The sequence below is a fragment of the Haliotis asinina genome, chromosome 6 (genome assembly GCF_037392515.1).
Source record: "Haliotis asinina isolate JCU_RB_2024 chromosome 6, JCU_Hal_asi_v2, whole genome shotgun sequence".
NCBI lineage: Eukaryota > Metazoa > Mollusca > Gastropoda > Lepetellida > Haliotidae > Haliotis > Haliotis asinina.
This window is the reverse complement of record NC_090285.1, coordinates 41,936,133-41,956,419: the sequence shown is the minus strand read 5'-3', so window position 1 is coordinate 41,956,419 and position 20,287 is coordinate 41,936,133. Positions and strand designations below refer to the sequence as shown.

At 36.3% G+C, this 20,287-nt stretch overlaps 1 protein-coding gene across 2 annotated transcripts in view; it reads right to left on the bottom strand.

Annotated features, from left to right (window-relative positions):
* The window catches only part of LOC137286760 (SH3 and multiple ankyrin repeat domains protein 3-like), a 100,287-nt gene that overhangs the window by 37,422 nt on the left and 42,578 nt on the right, over positions 1-20,287 (bottom strand). The window contains exons 8-13 of one of the 2 annotated variants that reach the window (XM_067818739.1): positions 17,741-17,857; positions 16,751-16,895; positions 14,785-15,048; positions 11,598-11,738; positions 10,010-10,111; positions 9,133-9,217 (exon numbers count right to left, since the gene is read on the bottom strand). In XM_067818739.1, the coding sequence (XP_067674840.1) occupies positions 9,133-9,217; positions 10,010-10,111; positions 11,598-11,738; positions 14,785-15,048; positions 16,751-16,895; positions 17,741-17,857 (854 nt within the window). The remainder of the gene's footprint in view (positions 1-9,132; positions 9,218-10,009; positions 10,112-11,597; positions 11,739-14,784; positions 15,049-16,750; positions 16,896-17,740; positions 17,858-20,287) is intronic. The other variant, XM_067818740.1, reaches the window with a different exon arrangement.

Genomic DNA, 20,287 nt, shown 5'->3' with positions numbered 1-20,287 from the left:
AACAAGTCCTCAAATCAAAAGCATTCCTATCATCGTGACAGGTGAACAACTTGACTTGATTGCAGAGAGACCTGACCCCCCACCTTCCCCTCCCCCTATGCTTGGTACACACTACATGGACTATGCTATTTACTTGATAGCACACCATCCTCCTCTAGACAAACACAAGTGCTACACAGCCGTGCTGCAGCATAAAGAAAAAATACTTTCACATTGCTTACAAAATATGTAATTACTTTAGACTCATCTTCAACTGGTATTCATGTACTTATATTTGTGATTTGATACATACAAATGTTTCAAACAATGCCAAAATCTGTCAAAAATAACGAATTACTTTCATGGATATAAACCATTACTTGTTACGTTTGTAATTGTTCATTTTCACACTGTTCTATCATCCCTCATCCACTTCATTTCATCATCCACTGCATTGATTGGTGTTTCTTAAATTTCACTTTCCCATTTTTATATTTATTAAATTATACACCATTTCTTTTCTTGTCTCATTTTACTCCCTCAGTTTCATCTTAACTATCTACCTCATGTCATGGTAACCATTTATGTAAGTCACTTGTTCCATTCAGTTTAACACACATTCCAGTTTTCCTATCTACTACATTTAACTGCAGTGGAACCTGTTGAAACCGGCATCTTTCCAATCCGGCAAGTTGACACCAACTAATGAAATATCAGTCCCGTCTGTGACTTGTACATTTATTATGAGCTCTACAATCTGGCACATTGTCTAAACTGGACATTTTCTTCAGTCCTAATGGGTGTCGGTTTAGACAGCTTGCACTTGGATCAATCCACACAAAACACAGTATATCCACATCAATACAACACTCGTTGTATCTCATACACACTGGCCACTTAAACTCAAATCTGCATCGATATTCAGGTTTAATATGCAGTGGAATACTTTTCTTTCTTTCCAAATGGTACAAGATCGTGTATATGAATGTTTATGTCCAGCAACATGTAAACTACACATCATTTACAGATACCAAATGGTAAATTGTTATTTATAATAACTAGCATTCTGGTATTCATAAGTGGCCCTTGACATTCACAGCCAAACCTTCACCAATATCTTTACATTTTCTGCCCAAGCTTAAGTAAATGTTTGACTACTTTCACCTGTCATCCTATCACAGTTCGTAGCTGTTAGTTCAAGAATATATATATAATATATAAGTTCTAGTTATTTGTAACTATATTGTTAATCATTACTCCCGGGAATGTTATGTAGTGGAACAAACAACAAGAACGGGACTTATTGAATGAAATAAAAGTGTTCCTCTATTACTTAGATACTCAGAATGTATAATGCGCATACCATGATCCAAACACAATATAATCCTTATAGTTCCCCACACCTGTGTTCACATACCTCTAGGAGAAGACAGTAAAAGGGCTGGAAGGTCAAGTGAACACACACAGTTCAACATGAAATTTCACAGACCTTCACTCATCCAATTAAGAACTTTACTGCCATTATATTATCAGGGATGGCAACAGCTTTCCCATCAATAATCGGGAACATAAATGTTGGTGGTTCAATTCACAGCATGAACAATATTGAGCAGTAAGTGTGAACTTACACAGATGATAGCAACCCTACTACACTTCCTACGGTTCTCATCCATGATACAGAAAGCAATACTGCTACAATGTTTGTGAGCCTATTAAAACTATATAGTCAGTGTGTGGTGCAGATAGTCTTGAACCCAACCACACAATAAGAGAAATGTTTCAAGCATCAAAAAGCATAAAAAGCTTTTAGAGATGTATGTATGTAGAGATGGGAGACCCAAGAAGTTTCTCATTTATCACAGTCAGATACACATAGCTGATGCTGCCTGTCTGCAAGTACTGAGTCTTTGGCTTGGTGTAGCAATCACTCTGTGTCAAGTGGACACTGTCTTGCAAATACTTGACAAACCTTATTGCTTTTCAGAATCAATTACCTACATATTCAACGTACTTGTGAGGGTAATATTTTTCCATTTATACCCAAGGAGTGTCAGGACTCTGTAGTGTATTGGAAATGACGTGCCCTTCTTCTGTATTAATGAGAAACTTCCAATATAAAGCATTTGGCACCAAATATTTTTGACAAAGCTGTCAAACGAGTCATGTACAGCATGGTGATATGCATCATTGGTATAGGGCAACTTTGACAATATTGACAGTCAAGTGAACCTATGCTCATACTTCCAGTTATATAGTTGGGTTTGAGGAATATGCAGGGATCAAGCTTTTAATTCAACACAAAAGTTCAATTATGCCAGGTTTGACAGTATGAAGAACACAGTGCAAAGAATGTCACCTCCCATACTCGCAAAATTATTTTGGGATTCAGACATCATCTGTCTCTCATCTCATAACCCTTGTATGTTTGAAAATTAAAAGTTGAAATACTGACGCCGACTGAAATGTTTAGGATTTCTGGAAAAAAGAAGAAGCAAGATCTTTCCCAGTCCTATAAGCATCATTCCGGATCAATAACTGCTAAATATATACACATAACACTCCTAGTGATAAGTATGATCTGATCAGCTGTATGACCATATGACCCTTATGATAGCCAGGGGAAGTAGTGTGACAGTTGATGTATGAGTCTTCATCCACAGACAACAAGCACTTTATCATTCTCGTCTGCATAAAAGTGAACAAGGTGAATGTGGCACTTATTCAGACTTTTATAATTTAAATCATAACATGAGACATAAATGAGTGACAGTAAATATTTTTTCAAGCTACTTTACAGTGGGGACAACACGAAAGTGTTTTTCCTTTTATCAAACCTGAATAATTCGTGTGACATGCAAACATTACTTGCCTATTCCACACGACAGTTATTTTGATTTCACGATTTGTGAGTGAGTTTAGTTTTACGCCGCATTCAGCAATATTTGGTCTGTATTCTGCGGAGGTCTGTAAATAATCTGTAATCTGTAATCTGGACTAGACAATCCAGTGATCAACAACATGAACATTGATCTGGGCAAATGGGAACTGATGACATGTGTCAACCAAGTCAGCGAGCCTGACAACCAGATCCCATTAGTCACCTCTTAAGACAAGCATAGTCACCTTTTATGTCAAGCATAGGTTGCTGCAGGCCTATTCTACTCCGGTACCTTCACGAGTTCATGATTTGGACAACTGATAGGACTAACACAATTTTCCATTTAACACTGTTTTTTTTCAGGCATCATATTCACTGAAAGTAGTTTACTGATATTGAGCACTTACACTGAAACCTTGTCTGACAATAAAGCAAGAGTTTATATCCATTTGGTTTGTCTTTATCGTTCTCCTGGTATTTCTATTACTGTGACCATTATCTGAAATGCCTGTTACTCTGCCAGAATTCACCTCAGTTGAGGTTAAGCATACATTTATGGGCATACCTTTGTGTGTTAATGTATGTGAATAAGTTGCAAAAATGTGTCAAGCAGTTATTACCTTATCATCCTACAATATTCATTAAATGTGACAGCATAAAATAATAACCCAACCCATTTTTACATCTAATTCATTAATGAGGTCACACTATCAGGCCAAAATCTTTCCATGTCTGGCAGCATAATAATTTAATCTTGTCAGCCTCCACCCTCCAGTGTTGTCAGACACAGCCTTGCATCTCCGGTCATTACCTCCATACCCTTCTTAACCATACACACATACCTCCCTCCTCAAAATAACCACTGTAGTAGCTGGCCACACACTGCTGACAGTGTTTGCAAAACAAATACAGTACAGATATGTATTCAGCATTTCTAGGATGTCAGTCAGAAAGATGATCCCTGTACTTATCTAAATGGTGCTTCTTTCTGTAACAATTACAATCATACACAATATTCACACACCTTTCTTCCACGTCTAATGTTTCAAATATCTATCATTTGTACAATGTACAAGATACGAATGGGTCTAAATTATTTAAGGATGTGGTTCTAAATTTGACAAACTTTGCTTTTGCCTAGAAAATTGCTTTTGCCCAGCTCTCCAAAGTTGAAAATAACCCTCACCTTATAACACCTACTCTGCATGTCAACTCGTGTTTACATTATACAACTGATATGGCAGTTATCTAGGTGTGATAAAAGTTACATAAGCCTTTTCACCACATCGACACTCCTACTAAGAACAAGGAAACAGGGAACCCTTCAGAGCGTCTTGTTTTCATGCATCATGTGAGATATCATGTATCCTGTTAATTTTCAGCATACTGTACCCAGAGAAGCATATGATGACAACAGTGCAAGCAGTCTTGATTACAAGTCACAACATGCTGACCCACAAACAAATCTGCACACACAAGTCAACTGGAGACAGATTATCACACATTCCACAAATTGTTGCCTAGTGTAGTGGTCCTTCAACTTGAACAAGGCGATGGAGTAGGGACTGATATCACTGCTAGGGAGGGATATATCTGATTAGGATGGACAGGGTGGAAAGAAGGGATGGTGGAGTATAACTGGCATCATGGGGGTAATCCAAGGTGAATCAAGTATTTGTTCTAGACCTACAATAAACAGAATATACTTTCTGAACAGATGTAAGAAGCTGTTCTTGGTTTCTTCAGATCACTCAAACACACCTGTCACTATAAAGTTACTGCATGTTTTTGTCAAACTCAAGTTTTTCATGCTCAGTATCTATGTCTTAAACAGCAAAACATTTAAAGTTTAAATATTATTGTTATAGGATAAAGACACCCAGAATACATATGTCAGAAATTTGTATTAATACAGTGGACTCTGTCAATACCGGCACCACTCGGGACCAAATAAAAATGCCGGTTTTGAAAAAGTGCAGGTATAGGCAGTTTGCCTCATTACACCAACGCACAACGGAAGTCGTACTGTCTCGTTACCATTAACAACATCTTTGAATAAGGAACAGTGTCAGAATGCAGTAATTTATTACACATTCAGGTAATAACAAGGTTGTTCACACTGTAAAAAAGTTACTGATCTTGCATTGTATTTTCTGCATCGATGCCTCAAGAGCAATGTCTTCCACTGCACTTTCCAAGTTCTGCACATGATGTAGAAGTCGTACTTCCTGGCTAGATGTGAAGTGTTTAATCTGAGTGCACATGTTTTCTGTGTGGATTGAGGCATTTTATCCAAATCTTCTATCAGCTGCACTTTTTGTTGAAGTGTCAACTCACATCTTGCACATTTTGCGGGCCAAGACATTTTGGCAAATCTGGTTACACTACTGATATTATACAATTTTACCTTAAATACCTTCTAATTACTCTATGTATGTGACACCTACTAGTTAACAAGATACTGATTGACATTTCCCGTTTCTGAATAATATCGGGAAATGTATTGTTACAGTGCCCACTATTCATCACTCTATGTAAGGGACACGTATCACTCACTAATTAACAAGACACTAATTGACACTTCCCCTTTCTGAATAATCTCGGGTAGTAACCGCGAATTGTGTTGTTACATCATTTGGACCTAACTGCATCAAAGGGTTGCGCAGTTTTTCATGTGCCGGTTTTTATGGATTTGTTTTCATAACCATTTGTTCGTTGGGACTGAAAAACAATGCCTTTATCCGGAGTAGACAGAAGCCCATGTTTACAGATGTTTCTATATGATAATTAAGTGCATTTCTGCCGGGACTGAAACTTTGTGCCGTTGTAGACAGAATGCCGATGTTTACAGAGGCCAATATTGCCAGAGTCTACTGTAGAAAGAACAGACCTTCAGTCATCCACTAGAAAGAACTTCCATTGTAAAGAAACTTCTATTGTGTTTGCATTCACTCTTTCTGTGAATATGATAAGTGTACACTTTAACAGTATATTCATTGGTATAAAGAACAGTTTCTGTTGGGTTTTTTCCTTTTTATATATCAGACATGATTGTTTTTAGTTGCTTATTTTGTGGGGAATAAGAACTGCCTATTTCCCACTTCATGTTGAACAGAGGAGGGCAAGGTGAAATAGTGTTTAATGTCACACTCAAGATTATTGCAGCTGTATTGCTACTCAGTAGTTCAGAACTATCTTTCAGAATCACTTACAACATATCATGTTTCATTACCTGTAGTAACTACACATATTTTCTTGCATTTTTCTCTGCCTTATAACCTGTTGAATCTACAAGCATATGTCTCTAATATAGTTCTGAAAATTCATAGAAATAAAGAAGACGAAAATGCTCAAGATTAAATGACAGTTATGAGGTCTAGGAATCTGTAATCCTATCTTCACTGCTCCACGCACTGAATAGGTCAGAGCATGTCAGTCACGTCACTATTGTAGACTACTGCAAGAAGACACAAGTTGTTCACTGGTCACGAGGGGGGCATGGGTTGTTGTACCCTTCATGTTTGTTTATGTTCCCTGAGCCTGAAGGGTGAGAGGAACATAGACAAACATTGAGGGTACATCAACCACGAAGTACTGAATATGCTGCCAATGAAGTACACTGGAAATAATAGAAGAGTGCTTAGCCAATCCGAAAACAACATTTATGTGTGAGGTAAAATAAGAATTGTTGTATTTATTTGACACACCAATTTCAAACACTGTAAACAGGAAATTACTATGTTTATTAAAAGAAACATTGCAGAATTTCTGCATCAACATTTAATTGATGTACATGATCCATTATTTTACCTCACCCTTTAAAGTCATTTTCTAGGTGTTTTTCTAATATTCTCAATGTACTCCACTTATAAGCAGGGTACATTTTAATGTGCCCTACTGACAATCGCAACTCTTACTTCATGGTAGTACTTCTGTGTCTCGAATAATATCAAATCACACATGCTACACAGAAATTATCAGCGTTTTGCGAATGCAAATTGATGGAAGGGACATAACTCTAAATCTGTTTTTCTTGTGTCCTCTGCAAAATCTAGTGATGGCTATATGATTTGCCTTGCATTCCAATAGATTTTTGACAGAATGTTCAAATGTAGTCCATGTGAATACTAAGAAAGGGAATTACACTGCACTGACTTTACTAACACCTGGAGGGAAAACAGTTAGATGCAAGATTGGAATTATTTGATTCACACAGGTTGTCTGAAGTGCACGATCTGATACCCATGCTTCAAACAGTTCAAAATGGGACCCATGACCAGTGAACAACTTATAATGTAGATGTCTGTGAATATTCTACACTGTGAATAAATGAAGCATTATACGTGATACCATCCTCTATATCTCCAGGGTACACTTTCCAATAAGTCTTCACTATATCCTGGACGCATCTACGTCTCTGCCCAGTAAATGTATTACCTCCCTTGGCTGTCTTTTTATCCAATTAGGTGTCTACACTGGGAAACTGAGTAAACCAATCACACCTCACTTTCGTTTTTTTAAATTATCTAACCGATTAAACTTGGCAACACAAATCATGCAGAGGTTCTCTGGAAGAGTTAGAAGGAGTTCTTGCATATGTTGTTTTAAAGTTTCGGACCTGTCAGTTTGTTTGTATGATTTCCCTAAAATCTGAGTCGCACTGCGACTGCTACCTATGTCGACACTGGCAAGCTCGGTTATAATGATGGCCTAGCTGATTGGCTACTGTGAGAATGCAGAGCCAGCAAAGGGAGGTAGTAAAATTATCGGGCAGACCCATAGATGCATCCAGGGTATAGTGGAGACTTATTAGAACGTATACCCTGGAGATTATCGAGGATGACCTGATACAGCCAAAAGGAGTTTTATCAAACTGTTGGCTGGTCAGCATTTAAACTGTATGCATCCCACATCAATCTTATTAATTCTTCAATGTAGAGAGTTAAGGCATTCACTGATTGATTTTGTTAATATTTCTCTTTGCCTTGACCTAGGATCACATGTCATGTTCCTATCTCAGTGATAAATGAACCCTGATTCAAAATATCTACAGAAAAGGACATATGCTAAGTTTGAAATTCTGACAAGTAAACTCATCTATCGGCCTTCTGTCAACTTAACTTGTAGAAAATATTACCAGAATGCTTGATGATAGTGTAACAGTTGGAATTGCTATATGCTAAAAACAGTGAGTATTCACCCAAGGGCCAACAGCATAGGCAAGTTTTGATGCACACAGAGAGATACCACAGGTATACAAAGGTCAACATTTCTAATATAAGGAAACAAATACTCTCAAGAGTTAAAAATGCACACTTCCAGTCAAGCAGACAAACTTTAACCATAAACTGTGTACATTTGTGAGTTGCTATCTGTACAAATGTAAATCTGCATTTTTCAATCTTTCAACTTTAATCAAAAGAAATAATCAAAGGATATTATCAACTCCATTCCCTTCACAAATTTGACTTTAAATAGAGTTAGAATGGGTATAAAGTTAATCTTACAACAAACTAAAAATGCAAATTGTCAATGTAAGATGAGTCAAATGTAGTCAATGTTCAAGAGGAAAAAAATGGACTCTTTAACGAAATCAAGCTAAAATCTTGTGAACCTGTGAAGGTCCCGGGGAACGACAGGCCTTCAGCAACCCATGCTTGACATAAAAGGCGACTATGCCTGTCGAAAGAGGCGACGGGATCGGGTGGACAGGCTCGCTGACTTGGTTGACACATGTCATCGGTTGCCAATTGTGCAGATCGATGCTTATGCTGTTGATCACTGGATTGTGTCTGATCCAGACTCGATTATTAACAGACCGCCGCCATATAGCTGGAATGTTGCTAAGTGCGGCGTAAAACTCAATTCACTCACTCACTTAAACAGACTGAGAATCTGCATTTGCAAAGACATGATATTCCATTTAAAGTTACGGAGTGCAAGGCCTCTCTACGACATTTTTGCTGACTAAACATAAATATACAGCATACTGACAAAGGTACCCAATTTCAGAGACTACAACAGACTAGAAACATCATAACACTCCCACCCTAACACCACCTCCCCAACCCTGAGCCCTAAGAGCTTTCACTCACATAGCAAACAATAGATTTATGTCCCTGATAAACTCAAAATTTCATAATTTCAAAAAGATAAAAAAAGGACAATTGTGGGTTTTAGCCCTCAGGAGAAGATGCCATTGTTGAATGAGAACAATAGACAAACAGAAATGCAGTCACCTAAAATTGTTTCAAGGGAGATAACTATGTACTTACTGGTCATCTGCATTGATGAGAGCCGCCAGTGTGTTTTTATTGAGAGTAACAGTATCACTGTTGAGTAGGTCACCCATAGAACCAGCTGCAAGCATAATTTTGATAATTATTTCATGTCTTTCAAAAAACATTGAAACAAAACTTTTAAAATGATTTATCTAAAAAATATGTAAAACACTGCTACATTTTCTTATTAAATTTATTAAATGTTTGCCATACTTGTTCAATCTCTAGCTCAGCTTAAAGGGGGACTTCACTTAATAAAGTAGTCCTAGCAATTTTGATTCAAGGCTGTCAAACACAACTTTACTTAATCTGCTCAGAATCTTTAAAGTGACGGAACCTTGCAGTTAATGATTACCCACTAACATCTGTTTCTCTCAAGGCACCTGTTACTGCATTTATACCTAGACTCGATACAATTTTCAATTGCCCAATTTACCTTGACTGCATCACATTCAAGCATTTGGCAATAATTATATCACAATAAATAAACACATATCTGGCAAAATTTCAAAAATCTTTACCTGGATCATGATAAGACTGAATGTTACAATGCATACATTGTAACATGGAACTAAGGTTGGAAACTGAATGTTTTCCTCTTAGATGTCTAAATATGACCCTGCATAATAAGCAATTGTAAGATTGATGTTGGTATTAATACTGTACAGACATCAGGGCTTTGTTTCACAAAATGCTCATAGTGCTATGACTCAAGTCTATGATAAAATATTTACACAATCTCAGAGTCATGACCATTTTATGAAACAGGGACCTGACTTACAACTGGCCAGATCCCTACACATTACTTCTATGACACTCAAACTGTTGCCTGTACAGAAATGGTTATCATTAAAGAACAAATGTATCATACCTCTACGTAAAGTGATGTCCTTCACATTGCTCCCTGGGAACCATCCCTCTTTTCCCCTATCAGTTCGGCCTTCATAATATCCCTGATCCCCAACACTTAAAACTGAAACACAAATGCTCATCATTATCAAACAAATTCATGTTTAGCAAAAGCACATTACAATGATTTGGATCGTATATACTCTTTATCATTAAGGTGTTAACCTGCTGCATGTGGTACGTCATTACTGAAATATGACAAGTTGTTTATTGTTGTATTCATGACATACCTCATTTATGATAATGACTTACGTCACAAAAACTGTTGTTCTCTATGGGTTTACTTAGTTCAGGACTATTTACAAACTGCCCAAAACAAAAACATTAAATAGTAGGTGCTGTAACAATTAAGACAATAAATGCCCATAAAAATGTTAATGACATTTTGAGTACAAATTAGGAAATTGAGAGGTAGAACTTAAACCAGAATATCAGGTGAAGTATGCATTTTCACTTTCACACGCTTAGTTGTTGAGAATCTTGAAATGTGAAGAAAACAACTGTTACTTGTTTTCCACTATGGATATCATTCTTCAAGTTATTCTAACTTTCATAATATATACCTTTAAAAATGTCATGGAAATAAAGAAATAAAGAAATAAATATAAAATCCAGTACAATGTGTAACCATGAGTCACTTACTATGGTGATGTTAATCTCAGATTAGTCAAAGTAAGTCTATATAGAATATACTGCTGTCATGCCAACAATATGCATGAGACAGAGGATGATAGAACAAGCCAGAATCATGGTAACAGAGGAAATGTATACAAGAATCTTTCAGGCAGTGAGAAACTTTACAAACTGGGTTCCAGTCTTAAACACTGAAAGGGAGGTAACTCCAAAATCTGAATCGCAAACTAACTCACTGCATGAGAGATTATAGTAAATACTATCTATAGAGATCTGAAAATTAGATAGATATTACAAATTAGAAATATCTGAAAGGGAAGATTATGTTCCTTATCATCTTCACATTATGATTTATTACGGGCTTCTCATATGATTCACCATGCACACGAAATAATGTCTTTAAGTATTTAAGTAAGAATTTAAGGACACACAAAATATCTTTCATGATAATAATGGCTCATATATCTGACACAAAGGGGTTTTGTTACAGCAGTGAAGAAGAGTGCTTACACAATAATTTCTGATACTTTAACTGAAGTCTTAACCCCATTGTGGAACACAGCCTCTGTGTTTTGATCACATCAGTGAACATATCTTAAAAGAGGATCATGAATTCAAATTCAAAACTCATGCTTATTTGTCTACCTATACAGGTATTGGTCAGCTTAGAAGTGTCTGAGAAAAACAATGCAAATAGCACTAAAACAGATGATCACCAATATTTCGAGGAACAGGTTTGGAAGAAACAAACAAATGAAGAAACCATAATCCTCTTTAACTGAATATGGAATTAACTGCAAATGTTAGTTGTGTACATGCTCAAACTTGAAATAGATAAGGATAGTGTGAATGAGAGAATCAGAAAGAAAGAAGGTGCATTTAATGTTGATCATGCATAAAACAAAGCCCTGATAGACCTTGTATAATATCTCCTTTCCTAAGCTTCAACTCTGCCGTGTGTACTGGTTGGTATTTTTTTACACAGACAACAAAGCGACTTGGGATAGCCGGATAGAGACGTGTTCTTTCGTATTCATATCGAGATGATGGTATGACACCTGCAGAAGGAGGCAGTTGAAGCTACATAAAATCTTTATGGCAGCATCTCCAGTACAAACTAAATAAACTACAGACAAGCACAAAGCAATATAAATGACATGCTAGTTTTTCATCCATGCACTGGGACTGAGACTGACTGACTGAATTCACCATAAACTCTGCTGGTGCATAATATAAATTACAAAATGTTAAGATTTATAATCTATTCAGATGAAAATTAATAATATATATTTCAAAGACAAAAAGCTGAATAAAATTTCAGGTGACCAGATAAATGGACTCCATGGTCAAAGGCCTTAATGATAAGAGACAGTCACTATGTCTTCAATATCTGTAAACATTCAGTAATTTCACAAATTAAAAAAGAGAGGAAACTTCAGGTCTGGTATTCACAATGTAATACAAACAAATCAGGATGAAAATCTGGCAGTATTTTACATATGAATATAATGAGTACTAGACTTCTAAATATAATGAGTACTAGACTTCTAGTAACATAGTTGAATGTGAAAACATGACTTGATGAATGAAGGCTAAGATATATAAGGGATCGTCACAACACAACAGATTTCTATAACAATCAATCAAGACTTTGTGTTCTTGTCACACTTTTAGCACAAAGACAACAGCATATATTAATATATTTTGACACACTGTAGATAGTATTACAGCACCCACAAATCCTGAAGTTTTGAGACGATCAGTAAGTATGCTATGATGGTGTATATCTTTCTGTCAGTATGGTGTAAATGCCCGTGGCAGTGATTGGTATCTCTTAAAGAAGGAAAGGGTGAAACATCAAGTAGCAAATAGCATCAGGATTAGTTGAGGACTTAAGTTAGATTTTAAAAAATTCTTAAATGTTACAAACTTAAAAAAAACGGGAAAAAAAGGACATAATAGTGAATAAATAATTTTCTGAAGCTATGGAAAGGAAAGGTATTGTAATATGTTTCAAGACTTTAAGCTTACTATTTGTTCTAGCATTAGGACCAATCTTTTAACATATATATGTATTCAAGCACATATATGCTTAGACTGTGTTTTTTCAAACAGGACTAACAGTCTTGAACTCAAGACGTCTGCAGTTGTTACAGTGTTAAAGTCTGACCCCATTCTTCTCTCTTAATATTTTTCTCTGAAAAGGACAAGCAAGTAAAATATCTTCCTCAAAACAGACACCAAACACATACCACTTATATCCATTCAAGCATATGTTAAATTACCCATACTGCAGGGAACAAATACAAGAAAGAAGTTGTTCCTGAGCATAACCTTATCAAACTCCACCAGGTTATATATACATGTACTTCTAAGACTACATCTTACCAGAATACTTGTAAAATCTCAGCTGTTTCTTCCTATGCCAAGCTAGAGTGGGGATAAGGCGTATTTGTTGAAAGCTAGCACAAAGTAAGGCTGGAAGCATGGTAACTGCACAACTAACAATATCAAATGTCATCAGTGGAGGCCAAGGTAGACCATTGCTAATATACAGAAGAGCTTAATGAAATTGGACTCCTTTCTGCCTGGCTATGGTACACAGTGTTCCTGGCTGATGGGAAACAAACACAGGTTCATTTGTATATAGACTGACAATGACAGCACCTAATGTTTTTGCTGGTAGATGTATGGCGCTGTATTGTTTTGCTTGTACATCAACAAACATGATTTATGAAACTGTTTGTGGTACTTAGATACATTTTGATATGCACTCCTTACTTAGTGAACACATTACCTTTAGGACTGCAACGATTCATCAAGACTTCAATTCCATTTTATTTTCAATGTTGGACCCTCGATTCAATAATTTTCAATTTGATTCTCAGTATAAGTAAAAACATGAGATTTCATTTAACTCTCAGAGTTTACCCAACAAGATATATCACGCTGAAAACAGTTTCCAAGATTTTACTAGCAAATTAGGAATTAAATGATGGAACCTTTTTCAAACAAATAAAATATGATGTTTAAACAGAGAAGAGCACTTTTTGATTTCTTGTCCCCTTGCCAAAGACAATAAAGTAAATAGTTTCAAAAGTCAAACTCATACAGAGTAATCTAAGACTCTCAGTGGTAGTCAGTGCAGATCTTAAAAGTAAATAAATAAGTACAAATTTCAAAAGTCAAAATGTGCTTTCTGACAGATTCAATGCATATCATTGGGAATGATCATATTTTAGAAAGAAACACAAGCATATCCACATAACATTTTTCAATATTTCTGGTGTCACAGTCTGGCTGGAATATGTCAAACTTGGAAGACTATATCTTGGTTCCAGGAACACTGATCATACACTTGAAACAATCATCTTGGAACAGTAGAATATGGATGCATATCATAAGTCAGGTTACCATCAATAGCCTTGGCTATTGCCTTTTTCCAAGTGTCATTTAATTTAGATTTGTTTCCAGCATCACTAGTTTCAGCTATCCAAATGTGCCGGATTTATCTACTGTTGTTTCAGTTTTTGACTCAAAGATGTCAGTGACATCCACATGATGTTTTCTTTTTAAGTGACTGGTCAGGTTTGTTATCGACCCCTTTTCATATATTATATTTCACATCCACAAAACAAATACAGCATGTTGTGGCACTCAGATCTTTCACATTAGCGTCCCCGCCATGATATTGCTAGAGTATGGGGCTAAAGCAGCATAAAACCACACTCACTCATTGATAGGAACATTTAAAATGTTCTTAATAACCTGACCATAAGGTAAAGCCTTTTTGAACAGAGTAATACCTAAAAGAAGAAACAGCCTATGCGATAAATTAACAACGTCACTACATGTATAGTTTACACATGAACATGTATGTAGTTAGATGCATTTCCTCATGCACACTAATAAACATATTATTCATGAATGTTTGACCATTTCATTATGTTACTAGTATTTTGCAATAATTATATAACATGTTCATGTATAAACCAAAAAGAACAAACTACTCTGTAGCGGCATGACACACAACACAATGAGTGGAAGGACCAAGCTTGAGCAACACACTTCCAGAAAACTGTCTAATAAGAGGCTGGTACCCACCTGGCCCTGAACCAGTGCTGGAGATACTGAGAGATCGCGGCGAATCAGAATTATATTCCCGAGATGGAGGGTATGAGCCATTAGAGTAGGTGTCTGTCATATGTGGTAAGATCTGATTGGACATTCCCTGTTTCACCATTTGTTCTTCGATGACACTGATGTTGAGACGTGGATCACTACGACTCCGATGTATGGCTCGCATACTTGGTGTCATGGTGGACCCTTTCCTTCTATCACTGTATTTGGGCACCTCACGAAATGGCACTGTAAAATGAAATTTATATTTCTGAAGTCATGCTGGCTGCACAAAATCCACGTATCATTTTGACATCTGTATTGAAGGACATGTTTTGAAGTAGTTAATAATCAGTACTAAAACTTTGTAACTTTTCCAGCATTGGTATTCTGAATAATTTTCTAAATAATTCAATCTAAGTTTCCAAACACACAAGAGTCATCAGAAGATGACATATCCCCCCATCCTCCACAAATCTGACAGAACAAATCATCAGGTGTATTTTAGACTAAGCCTGAATCGTTTCAACAGAAATCATGAAAAATATACATTCTCAAATTATGCTCCAGAAATGAAGCTCATCCCTTCCTTTTGAGGCTAAATCCAAATCACTTCCATGGAAACCAAGAAAAATAAAAATGGCAAAAATCTGCAAATAGCAAAAGGTACCACTTTGGGATCTGTCTCATATATCTGCCAAATTCTGTTCTATGATATTGAATGGTTTTTGAGATACGCTCCAGAAATGATGCCCACTCCTCCTTTTTGAGACTAAGTCCAAATCATTTCCATGGCAAAAGCAAAAGGCAATACCTTAGGGTCTGTTTGTTGTATTTACCAATATTTGATGAAAAATACTGAACAGTTTTTGAGTTATGCTCTGGAAACAAGATGATTACAGATGGACAGAAAAGACATCAACTATATTTCCCCGCAATAAAGGCTGTGGGATAAAAGTGAACAGAGAAAAAGTACATTCAATTGCCCTGTATACTAGTTAATAAGACATTCATATTTTTTGTAGAGGCACATAAGCAGAATGCATACTGTGTCATCACTTCTGCACCAGAAACCAGCTCTAAGATCTCATTTAAACTGTAACTGCACATGGAAAACATGTCCATCTGAATATAATTGTCATAATTTTAGCAGATTAGCTCATGAAAAAATAACTATAAGGTTCGCATTTATGTTTTTCCAACAATTTCTAACATGCAGCAAGATTCCACTGATGACAAAGATCTATGACATCTAATTTAATGACGTCACAGCTTTAACAATGATGTCATGCCTCTCCCATTAACAGTTGTCAAAACAAATAACCAACAATAGATGACTACTTATTAGATACACCATGTAATAATACAGTTTGATTTCTTGTGTGTTATTTTCCACTACATCAGTTCATCTTGGAGATGGACTGATGAAAGTGCGTTCATTAAAGATGTTATTCAAGAAACACATAAGAGATCATTTTTCGCACTGTTCATAAAATCATACCAGATGAGGAAAAAGTCTTAAGGCCACAAACTAAAATAGCCTTGTTTTCTTGCATGCTATGTTAAGTCTTGAATAAAGATACCTTGTATTGTGATAAATATAGGACCAAACAAAAACGAGCAAAAGACCAAAATAAATATAACCTTTGTTATAGCAAATATAGGTATAACAAAAGGCCAAAATAAATATTAATAACTTAATGTGTGTGTTGTAACACATGTATGCACAACAAAATACCAAAATAAATACAACTTGTGTTGTAACAAATGTATGCATAACAAAAGACCAAAATAAATATAACTTGTGTTGTAACAAATGTATGCATAACAAAAGGCCAAAATAAATAAATATAACTAGTGTTGTAACAAATATAAGTATGACAAAAGGCCAAAATAAACATTCAATGTGGAAAATAAGCAAAATAATTTTACAGTGAGACACGAAACAGACCGGCATCCTCTGGTTTATTATTCTTGATGATCTCTGCAAGGTCAATGTTGTTGGCAATGATGGCAATCTGGAATGCTGTCTGGTTGTTGTAGTTGAGGATCTCCTTGTTGCAGCCCCGAAACAGCAACACCCGTGCACATGATTCCTGGCAACAGTGGAGGTATATTCTGAGACAGAAGCAATTCTATTTTTATAGAAAACAATCACTGACTGTGTGAGAAGTTACACAACCCATGAACCTCACATGGAATTTCATATCACCTACACTTCATCAGGGGTGTATGCAGTGCACCTTTTTTCACCTTCCACTACCACCTTCTGTGATTTCATAAATACGTACCAAAATCAAGCTCAGTGTAGAACATAAGGTGGAAACAACTCATAAGTTACACTGGGTTTTTGTTCCACAAAAATATGACATACCATGATTTAATGAACAGGATAAGACCCCAACCAACTCAGGGTGACCAAAGCATTTGCTTTATCACACCAAAGACCTGGGTTTGATTCCACACATGGTACAATGTGTGGGACTCATTTCTGTAAGTTTATAGCTGGAATAAAGCATATTCATGCTCTCACTTTGTCTCACCATAAAAAATAACACATGCACAAATTTAAAATATGGAAGAAAATAATATCCACTGAATGAGAAGCATCCATAAAATCCATAAAATAGACCCGGCACCAGAACATTTGCACTTTAGCAGCCATGTGAAACAGAGCTGTCCTTCCCTATCTCTTGCAATGTCAGTTAAAGAACAGAATATCTACATAACAAAGACTGACCAGAGTGGTAGAGCCTAGAGTCAAATAGACTTGGCATTTCTCAAGTAGATGTTAGTAATGCATGTACATGTACTTATTCCCTAGTATCAGATGAACTAGGAGGGTTCCAGAAACTTTAATTGACTCATGCCTTTGACTAGTGTTGAAATTGCACACTATGTTGTTAGTTCTATTAAAATAAAAATTCATTGTATTTCCTACCTGGTTGAAAACAGCACACACATGTAGGGGAGTGTTCCCGCTGGCATTCTGAACATCCATGTCTGCCCCATAGTACAGCAGATGTTCCAAATGCTGTACATGACCATGCTTACAGGCCTGGAACATAGCAGCATGGCATACAACATGAGATAATAGAGGAAGCTAATGCAGCTATCATGCAGTAAGAAACAAAACAAGTTTTCATTCAGACTTACAGTTCTGCCTGACAAATGAAAACAATTTCAGAAATTAACTGCTTCAAGACAGTTCAATATCAATCATACTCTAATTAGATATTATTACAATATTAAGTGAGTGAGTGAGTTTAGTTTTACGATGCACTCACCAATATTGCAGCTATATGGTGGCGGTCTGTAAACAACATGAGCATCGATCTGCGCAATTGGGAACCGATGACATGCGTCAACCAAGTCAGCGAGCCTGACCACCCGATCCCGTTAGTCGCCTCTTACGACAAGCACAGTAGCCCTATGGCAAGCATGGGTTGCTGAAAGCCTATTCAACCCCGGGACATTCACGGGTCTACAATATTAAGAGTTGATGGAGGGAAATCGAGCTTGGAAATTCTGACAATACTCATATAAGCATTCTGTGAAGAATCCTTATACCTACAAACAGACAAGACAGCCCATTACATTTCATTATCCAGATACTTCATTTGAAAGCTATACTGGTTATAACACGTGTTTCATAATAAATCAGGTTTCCTATGTGTAAATAAGGGGATGTTTGCTGAATACAGCGTGTGAGTGATACAGGGTTGTGATAATTATGAAACCAAGCAGCAAATTGGTCAGCACCCGCTCTCTCAACCGTGACGGAGACAGGGCTGGGCTCCTGTTCACATTAGCAGAATTTCTTCACCCTAAAAAGTGAGGAGGCTGGATACCCATCACATGCTGTTATTTAAAAATATCCATGGTATTCATGGTCTGATTATTACAAAATATCCCAGCAGGGTAGTTTTAGTTTTTCTGATGCCTGATGGTATGGTGACTGATCCAGTTTGATCCTATTTCCGTGTTTTTCACCCGATATTTAATCATGTCATGTGAAAATTTGATGTCCACATACAAGTAGCAAGCCATTCTTTTCATACAAGTCTGAGAGATTGCAAAGCTCTATATTTAGATAGTTTTGAGGGTTGGTCCAGCTGACATAGCAAACATCATACATAAATTTTGGTAGCTACAACCCTGGTTTATTATCCATGATAATAAAAACACTCACTTGATTTATCTGAATTCATAAACTAATAACGGCTTTGCCATTGGTAGAGAAATCTGAAAAGTTTCTTATGTAAAAAAACTGATTATACCCATTTACCCAAGTACACAGCAAATGCCTAAATGTATTTCTTATGTATTTGAACGCAATTCCGTTGGTATCATCCAGTTACAGCCCATTAGTGTTTTCAGGCTGCATGCGACACAGAGATTCTTCCTTGCTGTAACTCGCGTTTGATGGTATAAACCTACACGTGTTATTTGTCATCATTCACTTGATGGTCAGTTAATGAATTTATAACGAGTATAATTAGTAAAATTACAGGACAAAGGTTCCCATTTGGCATTTCTCCTGTCTGGAGTAAATACTCAACAGTATAAATTAAGGTCTGTGGTTGCAACTGTATTGCATGTTATGTAATATGTGCATGAAAGTGATGAAAGAGGGCTTATCAGCCGAGTTACAAAAACAAACATTGATCAAAGGATTAACCAATAACACACTGATGGATTAATTACTTCCACAGTGGATTTGTCAAAAAGGCAGTGTTTATGAGTGTAGATTTACTAATCTATACTGACTACACCTTGTTGTAAAGTATGAGTGTAAAACAACATCCTTCCTACAAAGAATTAACCACCACTGTCTTGACTGATTGATTGTTGCTCATTATTGGCTAACTAATGGCGGACATCATACAGTTAGTTGCCAGGTGTGCTGTCCTGGTTTACCAATGAGATTAGACATACACCAGTGTGAAAAATTTTCAAACAATGTATCACTTTTTCGCATATTAGACTGTTGAATTACACAAGACATAGAGCAGGATTATTTACCAGATGCAGATGAATGGAATATCATTCTTTTATGTGGATATTGATGGATACATTCCTGAACACGGTAATAGCCTGACATTGTTGCCATAGCTTTCATCTGTCTTACACTTCATATTTGCATTTTGTTTTAATTTATTTCTTGTAGCATTCAGCAGAATCTGTATTGCAGAAAACATGCACTAGGTCGTGCGTAGAGTGTGTGTGAAATATGATTCCCATTGGCAATCTATACAATTTTTATATATTAAAATCATGTTAGAAATTCACTATAAATATAAGCAGACCTTGTGGTTTTTTTTAAATTAATTTTCAAACTGAATACAAATGTGACAAGGAACTAATCAGGTTTATAATACAAAACATAATGACGTACACTGACTTCCAAAATATAATGACGTACACTGACTTCGTTATTTTTCAGTCCTATCAGTTTTTTTTTAAATCAGTGCCCATTTAACACTGA